The sequence below is a fragment of the Rhipicephalus sanguineus genome, chromosome 2, assembly GCF_013339695.2.
Source record: "Rhipicephalus sanguineus isolate Rsan-2018 chromosome 2, BIME_Rsan_1.4, whole genome shotgun sequence".
NCBI classification, from domain to species: Eukaryota; Metazoa; Arthropoda; class Arachnida; order Ixodida; family Ixodidae; genus Rhipicephalus; species Rhipicephalus sanguineus.
In genome coordinates this window covers 29741703-29756107 of record NC_051177.1, presented here as the reverse complement: position 1 = coordinate 29756107, position 14405 = coordinate 29741703, and the positions used below count along the sequence as shown (strand labels likewise).

Below are 14405 nucleotides of genomic sequence, written 5' to 3'. Positions count from 1 at the left end.
TTACACGCATGCTGGTAAACGGGTCGGCTGGGTCGTTTGTCGGGCAGGAATGTCTGTCGAGTTCATGGAAACGCTAGTCAGTCGTGCTGGATCATCCTAACCCCTGCAATCAGGCTGACCCATCCCGACCGACTATGAACTCGACAGACATTTCTGCCCGACAAACCCACTCGACCCACTTATTTACGTTTCATGTAAATGCTCTGAATGGTTTTAGTTCAGCATCAACTACTGGGTTAGCCCGGATATAAAGCTAGGTAATCTCTCTGCATGTGTGATAAGCTGCCGCGATTGTCAACCAAAGGGGGAAAATGTTGAACAATATAAGAACACTTTCTTTTCCCACTACTTGCAGGAGAACCATCGAGGTTTACAGACCACCCCGAAAACGTCCCATCTGTGTTCAAGCACAAGCCTGCGAGCCGCCGTGATGCTGTTGGGCGTTTTGAAAGGTCAATCAATAAAAATTTCTTCAACTCGTCCACAGAAAAGCTGCTACTCATGCTTCGCTGCACTTACGACCGAACAGCACACTACAAGTTCACCCCTATTTTCTTTTACACTTCCCATGCGGACACACGGCTAGTCACGCCAGCGCGCAAACACGCATTCACAGCCGGGAAACGCGGACGGAGGAAGGTGAGAGAGCCACAAGTCGTGATTCTGGCAGTCACCGCTAGAGGCGCGCCACCGCTCTACATGAAACGTAAGGTATTAGGCCAACATGAAACAAGGAAGTTTTTTTTTTTTTTTTTCGAGCCTGGTGGCAGACATGTCACCGCCCCGTTTTAAAGGGGACGCTCATAGCATCCATCCATCCAAGGTGAATTAGGGCGTTGGTATTTTCCGAATGATATCAGTCAGGTACAGGTGCTACACGGTGTCGAACAATCGCTATCAAGGGTAAAAACCGTGGACTTTAGTAGGGAAGGAGAAATTAACTTTATGAAAACAAAATGGAGAAAGAACGGAAGACAGGATCTTGGACTACTACTGCCATCTATCTATAAATTGTAAAACAACCGACAGTGTTATTAGACCTCTGAGATTGCCGTTAACGTCTCATCGATTGCGAATTTCTGAGGCCAATGGTATGTCCTGCTCCATCGTTCATTTCTGTTATTTCGAACTGGTCGGAAAGAACAGATGGTAACAACTTAGTTTTAATCCACGATGTCATACAGTCAATTCAAAAGTTTCAACATTAAGCTGGTGCTGTCCTCTCTCGCCGAACATAAGAACCAAGCGGGCGCTCTTGTGGCCTTCGAGATTCCGTTGGCACGCTGTGGCATCTTAGAGGCGATGGCGCGCTTTTCAAATTGGCGGCTGTTATGACCCTGATATAACCATCTATATTGTATGAGCAGCCATGTCGTTATTAACGGCCAGAAATAATAAAATAAATAAATAAATAATAATAAATAAATAAATAAATAAATAATAAATAAATAAATAAATAAATAAATATGAGAGGTAGAATAAGAATGACTACAAAACTTAAAAGGCAGGACTTTGATCTAACGTTGCTTAAATAAATCACGCTCAGCGTCTGTAAAAGCTCAGTAATCGACCACCGTGTAAGTGCGTACCCTTCTAAGACAACGGAACTATGTGCAACGCAGCGGAACGAGCAAATGTCGCGTCGATTGGGTGCAAGTGGCACTTGGCGCAGTTAGGGCCCTACTGTGTGGCACGACGCTTTATTCCTCGCGAGAAAGAAATCTTACGTGCAATAAAACTTTCGTTTAGGCTAGTTGGTTCATACTTAGTGTTTCTTGCCTTGCTCTTCGAAATGTTATCAGCAGTTCACTGCTTCCATAACGACGACATGGACACTCAAGCGCACCGACTCCATTTTCGTCGCTCCGAGCAATGACGTTTTAAAGGATAATGACTGTTGAGTTATATGTAATCCTCACATTTATAGGGTTGCAAATTAATGCTCGAATTTTTCTACGATGTCAAATTTCGGCATTTACATTGTGCACACTGACATTACAAAACAAGAATTTGCTACTAACGGTTGTAGGGTATCACTTTTACGTATGAAAAAAAAAAAGGGGGGTATTGTAGAGTAGGATTACCTGCCCTCATTAGAGAGGTGTGGAATTTTATTTCCAATAGGAAGATTTCTCAAACTGGCCCAATTGTCAGCGTAATTAATAAAGAACGGTAATCATAGACGCAAATATTGGCGCTAGCATTTACAAGGGCACGCAATATCACAAAAATAACATTTCAGTGTGCTTACCTGCCCCAATTATAGATAAAAACCGCACGTCAAATAAAAGAATTAAATCGCATGTCGTAATGCAGGCGCTCGCCCAGCGAGAAGCTTGTTACGTCATGGCTCGCGGGTGCGTCGATGTTTCCCGACTCTCAGGTCACTCGCAGGTTTCTACAAATATTCTTTTATAATTCAAGTGTTCGACCAAATGCGCTAAAATTTCGCCAGCTTGTATGTAATTAATCTACGTAACACAGATTATAATCGAAAATTGGTTGTCATGTCTCCTTTAAGAATAACAGCGCTGTCCTATATGCCATCACTACGACGACATGGAGACGTGAACTTCATGTTTCGATTTATGAAATAAGTCTTTCCTCATATTTGCTTAAAAATCCAAGGTCAACGAAATTCTGGCGGCTAACATTTATACAGTACCAACATTCGTGAGACATATTGGCAGACTTGGGCCTCCTGCACTCATGAGAAAAATATGAGTTAGTAAACATCGAAGCTCAAACTCCAATTTTTCATAATTTTTCGATTCTTTTGTGATTTTTTTTTTGAAAAAAAAAAACTGAGCTCACAAAAGAATCTCTGCCTCCAACGTTTACTAGAATATCAGACATATAGTGGCAGAATTCGGTCATTTGAACTAGAGTTTGGTATTTCAATTTCGGGAAATCGTTCCATAATAATTTTACATGCATTCAATGGTTGTGTTACTCCGTATCGTGAATATAAAGTTTGGAAGCGTTACTACGGTAGCTAATAGCTCGTCTGAAAGCGCCTCAAAGCGGCTTATACATGGCAAATTTGTTCGCTTTGGTTTTCGAAACGTGCCATTCAACTGCTTCGTTTTCCCGCATCCAAAGCATTACTTTGAATTAATTCAAAATACTACTGCAGACACATTCGTACGATGCGCGTTGTTGAAAACGTTGTGGTTCAGTTTATTTCGTTCTTTTATCGTTTTCTAACTCTCGGCAGTTTTTAATGACTAAGAGAAAGTTCTGCTCCTCCTCGATCCGCCCTTAGCTCGTAATATTAACAGCCTTTTTGAATCTTTCAAAAGCGGCCAACCACATTGCAGTTGGTTTCGTGGAAGATACAGCAGCTTTGCCTTTCCTGTCCACCTGCCGCTTTCCGGAAGAAGCTTCATGTTAATTGATGAATACACGTCGGTTGCCCGTATGACATAAGCTGAAGGTATATATGACAAATGTCTCGTACGCTATGTAGGGCTCGAAGTTTGTATGAAACCAGGTTGCTGCGGTGGAAAGGAAAAACCAGGCTTTTTGAGCGAGCCGCGTTTCATATTCTAAGAGCTTATAAATTTCACTTATGTCGGCGAACTTCGCCGAAATCGAGATCATATACACCTCGTATATGATCCACACCTCGATGTCGCTTCTAACAAAAATCAGCTGAAGTGCTCATAGGAGAAGCCCGCGCAGTTGGTGTCTTCGTTCAATGTTTACCCGTTGCCAAGGAGACGGCCGCTAGAAGAACACAGCAACAGAAAGGACCTCGCGCCCCTGTCCGGACACGCGAAGTGTGATTCACTGTGATCGCAACTCACGCTCGCTTGCGTAAGCCCACGCACTTGTACAGACGTGAACGATCTGGTTGCTTACGTGCACATTTCTGGCTTGTTGCTTTTTACGGAGTGTCAGCTCTTCATCGAGTGGAAAAGGTAGCACAGAAATTACCAACACCAAGGGAAAGGAACGGACGACGCTAGTGCACTTACGGACCCTCGTGACGTTGTCCGCGGTGAAGATGACGCATGACACGAAGGTGCTGCCTTCTCCGTCCACCGGATTTTGTGCAAACCACCATCTTGACAACAGTGGCACTGACGCTGACGTTCACTTTGTGAGACAGCTGGCACACCGTCAGTAGATGGTCAACGCAAACGATTCGAGGCAAGGATATTGGAACCAAGCACTCTGCGTAATACGAGCCGCCTGTACTTTATTTCGCTGGCATTCCGAAGGCTGACTAAGCGGACCAGACCATGCTGTGATTACCACAAGCGAAAGATATCGTCATTAAGGGCGCAAAGCCCGGCAGGTAAATTGCAAGCCAACTAAAGGAATTCAACTGATCGGAACTCTTCCTGCTCGTTTCCTCATTTTTGGTTCTCGTTATGCCGTACGTCATCACCGCTATGATTGTGTTGTGACGACGCTTTGACTATGTCGTGCTTTTGTTGTGGGACATGTCCTTTAGCGCGCTTACCGTCTTCTATTTGCGTGTGACGTTCCATGTCCAGCGTTAGCCTGTCAGCAAGTGCGCAGGACATCCAACAAGCTGCGAGCCTGGTTAAACCTCTCTCTTTTGTTTTGATTAATGCGAAGCATGCTATGGGAATTCGATCGAGTTCATTCGAACTTTACTGCAAGTCATCGCACGGAGGCGATGACGAGAGGCTGCATCCCCAGTATTGTGCGTTATCCCTCGGCATTCCCATAGTACGTGTTCCAGAGTGGCTCTATAGAACTACAGTTCTTGCATTAATCTTTTTTGCACATGTCTGGGTAAATGAGTTGAGAGACCAACGGGTTCGGATAAGTTCTAGTATAACTAGGGAAACTTGATCGGCGCAATTTCTTTTATATTTTTCTGTGTTAACCCTGCCAGTGCGTCAGCCGATATGCGGACCAACGCGCTCGTACCAGGTCGTTTTCTTACCCTTTCCGCTCACGTTGTGCTACTGGTGACCCTCATCTGGGTACACGACGAAAACATTCGGGCGTGTCTGCCGCGGGACTTCAGCGAAGCGCAGTACGCTGCCAAGAGCACCGAGATGATCATCGGCCTCTCGCTGGGTCTGGTCTTGGCCGTGTTCGAACTGGTCGGCTTCCTGACCGGAGTCTCGATGTTCTTCGCGTCTCAGGCCCTCATTTCGACGACAGCGCACTGTGCGGCCACCGTGGCACTCACCTACTTCGTGGTCGACCTCTGGAGCTGTTCCGCGTACTGGTGGATATTCGCGTTCTGTAGCGTGTTGCCGGCGTTCGCGGAACTTTGCGTCATCGTCGGAGTCGTGTGCCTCAAGAAGGTTCCCTAGCCGAGACGAGTGAACCTTTCATTCGTGAATGCAGGGCGACGTGCTTTCTTTACTTTTGTACGTAACTGTAGTTCACGAGTGTGCTGTGTGTCTCCATATTTCCGTTTTTTTTTCTTAATGTGCACTAATGGGCTATAGTTGCCATGATACTGATGAGGAAGCGCACAAAAGACAGAATCACGCTGAAAGAATGAACCAGTCAAACGAACGCCAGTCGTTGCGTATGCCACTTCTCTTCTTTGTCCTTCCTTTTCACTGGCTCATTCTTTCAGCGTTAGGTACCAACTGACCCAGACTTCAACTTTACAGAACCACGCACACGTAAAAATGACGTTAACACAAGCGCTGGCGCTGGCGTTAGTGTCATTTTTATGTGCGCCATTTTTATGTGTAACTCCAACACCAGCGCTAGTGTTAGCGTAATTTTTACGTGTGCGTGATTGTCTTTTGTGCGCTGCTTTATTAGTATTTTCCCACCTCTTAGTGTTCACGATGCCACACATCTTGACACAGTCGTCTAGCTCAAGCGGTACATATCGTTGGGTTATACCCCTGTCACACGGCACGTGTAATGTCATTCGCGGCGAATGACATTAGGTGTTAATGGCATTTTTGTTGCTGCTACACGGGCATAGTGAATGACATTCACACGTAATGACATTCGGCCGTTGAATGTGTTCACCGAACTCATGGAAGCGCGACATGTGTAATCTCGTCGACAGGCGCTTGAGAAGAGATTACAAAATCGATATCTTAAAGCAAGTGTAAACGATGTTCAGATGTTTATTAAAGGTTGTTGTTAACTTTTCGGTAACTTTTTAACGTACAACGCGATAGTGGAAGCAATTTGTGCAGCTATTAGCCCCGAGAAGTTGAGGTGGCGCCTCCTGGCGGGAGGCGTGGATGACGTCACGGCAAGGACTCTTCGACGCTCGCAGTGATGCGCCGGCATATCACGCGCTTGCTTCGTGCGCTGTTCCGCTGTTTACGTTCGCTTTTTGCCTGTTTCAAGCTTCAGATGAATGAAGAAAACAGCATCGATAATGTTCCTAGTAAAACGACAGAAAGTTATATGCATTTTTTCTTCACAGTCCCCGACGGTGCCCGCGCGCCGTCGTGCACACTTTGAAAGGGGTGATCAGGTTTGTTGTTGTGTCGCGCTGCTAACTTCGGAGATGGGTCCGGTTCCCGACCACAGCAGCCGCATTCCGACGGGTATTAAAGCAACATTCCTCTGCTTGGATAGAGGAGCATGTTAAAGAATTCGATGCGGTCAAAATAATCGGCAGCGTGTCTCACATTCATGTTGTGGTCTTAATTGACACGCAAGACACCTTATTCACATTATTAGGCTGCGTTGTTCACGCGCGATTCCTTTAAAAAATATGATGGCTTCGCCTCCACAAGTGTTATTTGCATCGGACGCATCCGCGATCGGCGGACAGCGTTCTTGCCGGTGTGCCAAGCCCCGCGCACGATTACGAAAGCGCATGCGGTATTGAGCTTCGCAAAATATCTCGAAAGCGCTCGCCCGAGAATACTGCCGCAGTTGCTGTATTTGTTTTTCTTGTGTACTCGCTCAGTCATCATGTTGTTTAGTTTCACGTTTTCCTCGCAATAATTTCGGAGCTTCACTTACTACAAAAACAAGATGAGGTTAATTGCGGAAATTTCTTATTGCTGTCAGATTGTGTCTTCATGCAGCATGGTAGCAACGGTGCTGTTACACTTGTATAAGTACTAGTTTAAATAGCCAGCTCATAATTTTTTTTTTTTTGCATTTGATGTACCCCTGAGCATCATAAACCTTTATGTGGACATGACGTGCGAGACCATTTATTGACTCATTAAGGCGAAGGACGTTCAATTAATACGTGGGCCACGTCACTGAGATTGCCATCGAAACAGTTCAAAACGCTCATTTCGACTTTCAGGCGTTTGTTTTGCAGACGATTGTTATCAACAGTGCTCCCACGAGAGTTTAACATTACCGCTTGTGACCCGGCGGTTGATCGGACCAGCAATTAATGCAAATCGGGGTATACGGCCACATAATCCCAGACGAGTGTTGAGAAGAAATGTTTACATAATCCAAGTATACTAACACCTCAGAATTTCCGAAACCATTGTGTGCGTGGCAGTATTATTTTGTTTAATTTTCCGGATGTATTAAGGGATTATTTAAATAGACAGATCTATGTAAAGTCTCCTGTAGCAGAAAGCGCAATTCTGTTAAATCACCTAGATAATCTGCAAAGTCAGACATGACTTGTACGATAAGCCGCAATGTAGTTAGTGAATTGAAAACGTCCTAATTTAATTTGTAATCTTCGGGACGCATGTTCTAACCGTGGAGTCTACGCCAAGTTGTAATGAAGTTAGAACCATTAGCGTAAATCTTTTAGCACCGATGTCTTAGAGTACGCGGTGAAAACAACGAATGTCTTGCTCTCGTGCATCACCATTTTCACGGAGAAGCTTCCGTTCGGACGGAAATTCGCCCACTGTAAGCTATATTATCCAAACTTTCTATACCTAACTAAACTTTCGCTAGTAGTGTAAACTTCAACTTTTTCCTTTGGGAGATTTGCATCCCAAGAATGAGCAGTAATCACCACCGTGCCGCGAAAGAGCGGGTACGCGGCGGGCGCAGTAAAAGGCGGTCCTCGTCCGCGGAGCAAGCGAGTCCTTGCCGTGACGTCACATCGCCGCGACTGCCGCGCCGCCAGTGTTCGTTCTCGGGGCTAATATTCTCGTTTCCAGACTTTGACTTGACGCTAGCGCCACCTGTCAGCCATGTTTACAAACGCTCGCTGCTGTTTTGGTGAAGCGTCGCGCACGTGTTGAACACAAATCTGCCAGCCATGGAAAGCAATTAACGTTCGTTTGAACTGATCATCATCCATCACGGTCACAAATTCACGAACGCTGTCACGGTCCGAAGTATTGCCGACTACAAGTTGCGACTCGTGAGCGGCTTTAGCTAGTCTTGCTTTGTATGTGTACACGGATTTTTCTTCTACTGATGCTGTCGTATCGCGTCGCAGTATATTTCGAATAAGCCGGATAATGTTTACCGTTGTATAAATAACAATAAAGAGAAAATATGTGAACTAAGTGCGTGATTTGTAACTTTCGCGGTATCATAGTAGCCTGCCGATTAACATCGACATCAACTGCGAATGTCATTTCATATGGCCGTGTAGACCCGAAAGGCAAGACAGCAATGACATTCATTATGAATGACATTCGCCGCGAATGACATTACACGTGCCGTGTGACAGGGGTATTAGTCGGTGCTTGCTAAAGGACATTCGTGACTCGGAACATGTATGACGTGTGCATATGCATCTTACGTTGTGGTTGAGTCGTTGCGCTACCCCTCGCTCTCATCTGACAAGCATAACTGTTTCTACTTGTCCAAGGCTCGTGTGGTCCGAATAAAATTTCTTTAATTTTGACAAGTTAAAGCTCTGCTTCTTATTGGAATAAATATATTCTGTCTTACAATTTCTATTGTTCTTACCCGAAAGCGAGAAACATTCAGAATCTGGAAAAAAAAAGCATTTCGCGGCCCTTTAAAATTGCCCAATATAACCGGACGCAGTTCTGTAAATCACATTTGTTAGGATGTATAAGCGGTCTAAAATGACATGTCATATACAGGTCCTAAATGTTTTAATAATTAGGGAATGGGAGCATATTCTTTTTTTCCACTGGCATTAAGTGCTGGAACACATTGCCACTCGATATTAAAACATGCCGCACAACAATATGCAAAAAAAAAAACACATGAAGAAACACCTATTAACGATACTGCTTCATTGTGATTATATAACTTAAATCATTAGATTCGGTTTTCTTTAACTCTCTTTTGTTAAAATATCACGTTGATTCGGTATCGCACAATTGTATTCAACTGTTTTCCCCTTTTTTGTTACTCTTTTTTAGAAGTTTTAGTTTTTATGTCGCATGGCCCATTTGCAAGCATGAGTTAATTATTTACCTGCCAACTCTACCTCGTGTTCTTCGATAAAGCTTTGTGTTTATATAAACTGACATTCTGATTACATTTTATTTATTGTTTATAATGAATTCTATATTATTTGCTTCTAAATTACTTTTCATGTAAACACTTACCTTGTTTTGTTGTTTCTTTCTATTATTATTATTTCTTGCTGTATGTCCTGCTTTATTTTCTCACGTCTTTTTTATATAGTATTTAACTGCTCTGCTGCCATAATATACAGTTCATTGATATTGTCAAATGATTAATAGGAGGACGCCCTGGCAGTTTTGTAACACCGGGACCTCCTTCTGTACTAATGATGAATAAAGAGAATTACAATTTGCTTACGGCAAAAAAAAAGAAAAAGAAAAGAGGAAAAATTAAGATATTCGCGTGACGAAAATATTTTCAAAGTGCAATACTTACCTCATATGCAAATGAGCCCAAAGAAACCCAGTTCAGCACAACAATAATGCTCCGACAAACGAGTCACTCAGCATAGAGTACCAAAACATTTTTATTAAACGCAATCTTTAAAAGTGACTAGCGTCGTCTACTATATACAGAACTTTCTCTGGGCTGCACGTCTTGACGGTTCATTGTCAACTGCGCCAAGGCGCTGAGGATAAGACGTGCTTTTGCTCGCGAGGAAGTGACATAAAATGAGGGCCTTTCCAAAACAGGCCTTTGTCCCGAAGAAAAAAGTAGTGTAGTTGTGACGTAATAATGTCGTCCTCGTTGTGGCCAATGACTAGTCGTCGCAACCCGAGCGCTCATAGGGATCAACGCGGATTTGCGCTCACAAAACTTGAACTGAGTATTGAAGGTCCACAACAATGGCAAGGTGTGCTGTAATAAGAAGCAATCGGCTTCACCGTGCCCCCTCTCAGACGTGAGTGCCAATAAGATAAAAATAAAGATCAAAGCTGTTGAAGTAATGCCCTCTCGGTAAAACAACTACGAGAAATGTACGGTGGCGGTCAACAAAATAAAAAGAACGGCACTACGGGATGAGAGCAGGGTCGAAATTGTGAAACGCGGTGCATGCATATGCGGGTGAAGCGGGGAAGGAGTGGTGGGGAGTTTCTTTGCGCCTTAACTGCTCGAGGTCGCGTGATCTGAACGGAAACGTCACGTATGAAGTCAAAACTGCGGGGGTTTTACGTCCCAACCCCCCGATATGATTATGAGAGACGCCGTAGTGGAGAGTTCCGGAAATTTCGACCATTTGTGGTTCTTTAACGTCCACCTAATCCTATGTACACGGGCCTCTAGCAATTCGCCTCCCCCGAAATGCGGCTGCCGCGACCGGGATTCGATACCGCGACCTTCGGGTCAACAGTCAAGCACCGTAACCACTAGAGCACCGTGGCGGATATACGATTTGAGTTAAATACGAGATTCTACCTGGTGTTGCATAATTATCGCTATTTTGAATTGAATTGAGTTTATTCACCCTGAGTTCTCACAGGAGCGATAGATTTTGAGTGTCAGTGGGGGCCAGTAACCTAGGCCCTGCCGCTTCGCGGTCCTTACTATTTTGCCAGCATCATTATGCTGCCAGAGCCAGGGTCGACAGAGACGTGCCACTCTACTAGTGGCATCATATGTGACGTCTGGTGAAGTCACGTGACCGAGAACCGCTGAAGTGCAGAACGGGCACTCCCGGAATACGAAGGTAAAGCCACCCCACTGGGCTCTTCCTATGTTTGGAACGGTATTGGTATTAGTATTGGTATTGGTAATGGTATTGGAATGGTATTGGTTGGGAGGGGGCAACCTGCGGGCTTCGGCGGTTATCTTCTACAGCTTTCGAGAGATTGCGAATCTATATCGTGATCATTCCATGACGTGACAGTGTTTCCGAGACGCAACCATCCGCCGAACTACCCTCGAGCATAGAGAGTGGAAAAGGCCCGATATCATCGCTATCAGCACGCCATCAGCGTGTTCATGGTGCGTCACACCCCCGCTCATCGCAATTTAGCCCACTGCGATCATTCTCTAGTACTTCACTTTTGCCACCGGTGCAATGCTAAGAGCAACAACTGTTCGTACGAACTACTCAGCTTTTCTCCTAGCTGAACATAAAAATAATAGAAATCGAGCGTGTCGGGCACTGTGACGTTGCGATGGAAGAAATCATTAAAGTGCCTGCGGTTTGATGTTGTCAGGTACTGAATTATGCAAATAAAAAAAAGCTCTTCAGAGGAAGCTTTGGCTCGTGGTGATCTCCTCGAGGTTCTCCGTTCACATACACGTTCTATGCAAAAATTATAGGCAACAGTCAAGCTATACATATAATGAAGTCTATTAGAATTGGGAGGAAGTTCATTTCTATCGGCCACTGCAAGCTGTCTTGATGAAGGGTCTAAACTGTCATACAGAAAATGCTGGCAATGTACAAAACTGGGGAAGCGGGCCGCCGCCGTGTGTTAAAAGAATATATCGCAATGTAATACATGTGTACGTTAGAGTTTTCATTGCCGAAATATGTCTTAGTTTAGTGGTAGCACAAAGAAATTACAAAGACTATGTGAGATATGCAAACTTTATACTCACTGATTACTGATTCGTTTAATGAGCCAGTTTTTAGTATGAATATAAACTGACGTTCAGTGACATATATTTAAATTTTGGAGGCACGAAGCTATGGCATGTGGTTTGGAGACACGAAACTATGCCTTCAGTTATTATTTTACGCCTGACTTCTCTACGCCCCCCCCCCCCTTCCCTGTGTTGGATAGCAAGACGTATATTCTTCTATTAGCCTCCCTGCTTTGCCTTTATAATATCAATAGGACACACAGGAAATGGGCTTACAGCATTCAGCAGAATAGAAGCTTTTAAGGCAGCAAATTTCATTCAGTTTGCGTAAGTGGTTGCGTAAGCGGTATCCCAGTATGCGTAAGCGCTTGTTAGGTCAGAACCTTTTTGCAATTCACGTGCATTTGAAGACGGATGCCAAGAGACGAAGCAACCTTTTAAATAGTAACAAAAAAACAACGTAAAAACTTGCTCATGGGCGCATCTGAACACAGCGATCGTTTACGGCGCAGTTTCAAAAGAGTTGCACAAGAGGCGCACAATGCGTCAGCATTCGCTTAAAAGAGCGCCAGCGTTTGCAAGAAGAGGTGCTTACGCTTAAGCTGTTTGTGAGAACAAATGACTGCCATTTCTTAATAACAGACACGTTATTAGCGAAGGTGACCGTACAATATCAAGAATCATTTGCGTACGAAAACCTTTGCGGATTCGGCCCCTAAACCACTGCGCACGGTTTTAGAAAAAAAAAAAAAAAAAGACGGCGTTATCATGAAAAATAACTTGCCTGGTCTGATGATGTAACCACGAAAGTACCGCAGGCCGTAATCTGATGTGCCGTCGTTGCATCTGCGTATGCGAAGCCGGTGAATGTAACGGAAATGACGAAACTCGCGACTTTCAGGTTATTTCCGCTGTAATCATTCGACAGCATGTTTGCCGGGCTTCCAAGAGATATAGAGCCGTGTGCAGCGAGAATGACGTACACTGGGTGCTAAACGATTTCAAGCGAAGGTATTTGTCAACAAAGCCTTATAACAGGTGACTGACCTCAAAGCAGTGAAATCTTATTCAATGCTGCCAACTCTCAAAGCTGAAGTGCAAGCAGAGCGCTCAGCGATCTATTTAGCTTTTGTGATTGCCCACTGGATGCGCACAGCAATCTGCACATTATGACAGCCAGTCTAGTACAAGGTTTTGCTCTGCATTAATAAGCACGTCGTCGAAAGCGCGCGCTGCAATATTTGCGACGAACGATGATGGTCCGAGACGTCCGAGACATCCGATGACATCCGATATGTCACCAACAACGTAAAGAGGACGTGTGAGTTACAATTCTGCAGTATCACGCGCAAACTTATTGCGTTATTTCCTAAAACTCAGTCAGCTGGCAACATTATGAAGCGGACTTAAATCGCATCCCTCCTACGTACATGTACTTCAGTCAGAAATTATTTCGTCGCACGGTGCAGTTACTGTACAGTTCTAATCAATGACCGCGTAGGTGTTCTATAACTTTTGGTGGCTGTATCGCTCGTGAAGCAAAACGAAAAGACACAGCTTACAAGTGAAGTGAAGTTTCAGTGTGTAAACGTCTTCGCGCACCACTTAACCATCGGTGCGCGAAGCGCGCAACACTTCAAGTCACTGCTCGTCTTCGGACTCGTGTACCTGAGCCACCATGCTCAAGTCGGTCGTCTCGGTCGGCGGGGGTAACGTGTAGTTCTGAAGCTGCAACTCTAGGAGTTCGTCTTCGGCCGGCAGCGGCAAGAACGGTGGCCAGTTGCCCACTTGTGCGCTGAAGAACGACCCGGGCACGTCGTGGCATCCGTAGTCATAATAGTCCAACTCGAAGCCGTCCTCGGTGCCGCTAGTGCTGAGCTCGGACAGGGACGCGGCCAGTGCCATAGCCGCACTGTCCCGCGCGCGAGAGCCGAAGTTGGCGACGCGGTCCGCGAGACTGCGAGCCCGCCTGTGGTTGTTGGGGCCATTGGAGCCGCGCCCCGAGGCGTCGAGGGACTCGACCGAGTCCTCGGCGCCGTCGCCACTCGCCGCGAGGAGGTACTTGAGCGGCCTCGGCTTGAGGGGAAGCCGAGGAGTACACGTCTGGCTCTGCGGCTGTGGAGACACCGTGGCCACGGGCACGCGCTTCTTGAGCTGCAAAGGTGAGATAAGCAAAGAAGCGGATATTGTTACAAAGGTAATAGATGTCACTCACCAGCGATCAGAAGGTATTGTGACGCAGGTAGCTGGAACGCGTTTCTCGAGATTAGATATTTTACGTTTGAATAATTGCCATAGTACAACTGAATTACCGCCATAAGGCCAGTTCCTCTACGAAATAGGTTTGCCTGGAGGCTGCTTGCGCTGCTATGTGATGAGTCTTTTTACTTGACCGGTGCCTCGAGGAACGAAAACAGCCGCTCGTTTGATTAACCGAGTCAACCAACTTGCCGAATCAAACGGTTGCGCTGGACAGGACAAAACATTGTTCTACCTGTGAAATCGAACTTTTGTTTGTACAAGCATATTTAGACAAGAGAGCCATG

The 14405-nt window shown here is 45.2% G+C and overlaps 2 protein-coding genes across 2 annotated transcripts in view; one reads left to right on the top strand and one right to left on the bottom strand.

The window, feature by feature from the left end:
- Positions 1-4869: 4869 nt before the first annotated feature.
- LOC119381135 (transmembrane protein 107) lies at positions 4870-5398 on the top strand. Its single transcript, XM_037649108.2, has one exon. It carries the CDS (start codon positions 4887-4889, stop codon positions 5301-5303), a length of 417 nt encoding a protein of 138 aa, XP_037505036.1. The 5' UTR covers positions 4870-4886; the 3' UTR covers positions 5304-5398.
- Positions 5399-11322: 5924 nt separating this feature from the next.
- LOC119382628 (uncharacterized) overlaps positions 11323-14405 on the bottom strand; it is a 63495-nt gene continuing 60412 nt past the window's right edge. Inside the window, exon 10 of the mRNA XM_037650413.2 lies at positions 11323-14013. Within this exon, the coding sequence (XP_037506341.1) occupies positions 13501-14013 (513 nt within the window). The 3' untranslated portion in view covers positions 11323-13500. The remainder of the gene's footprint in view (positions 14014-14405) is intronic.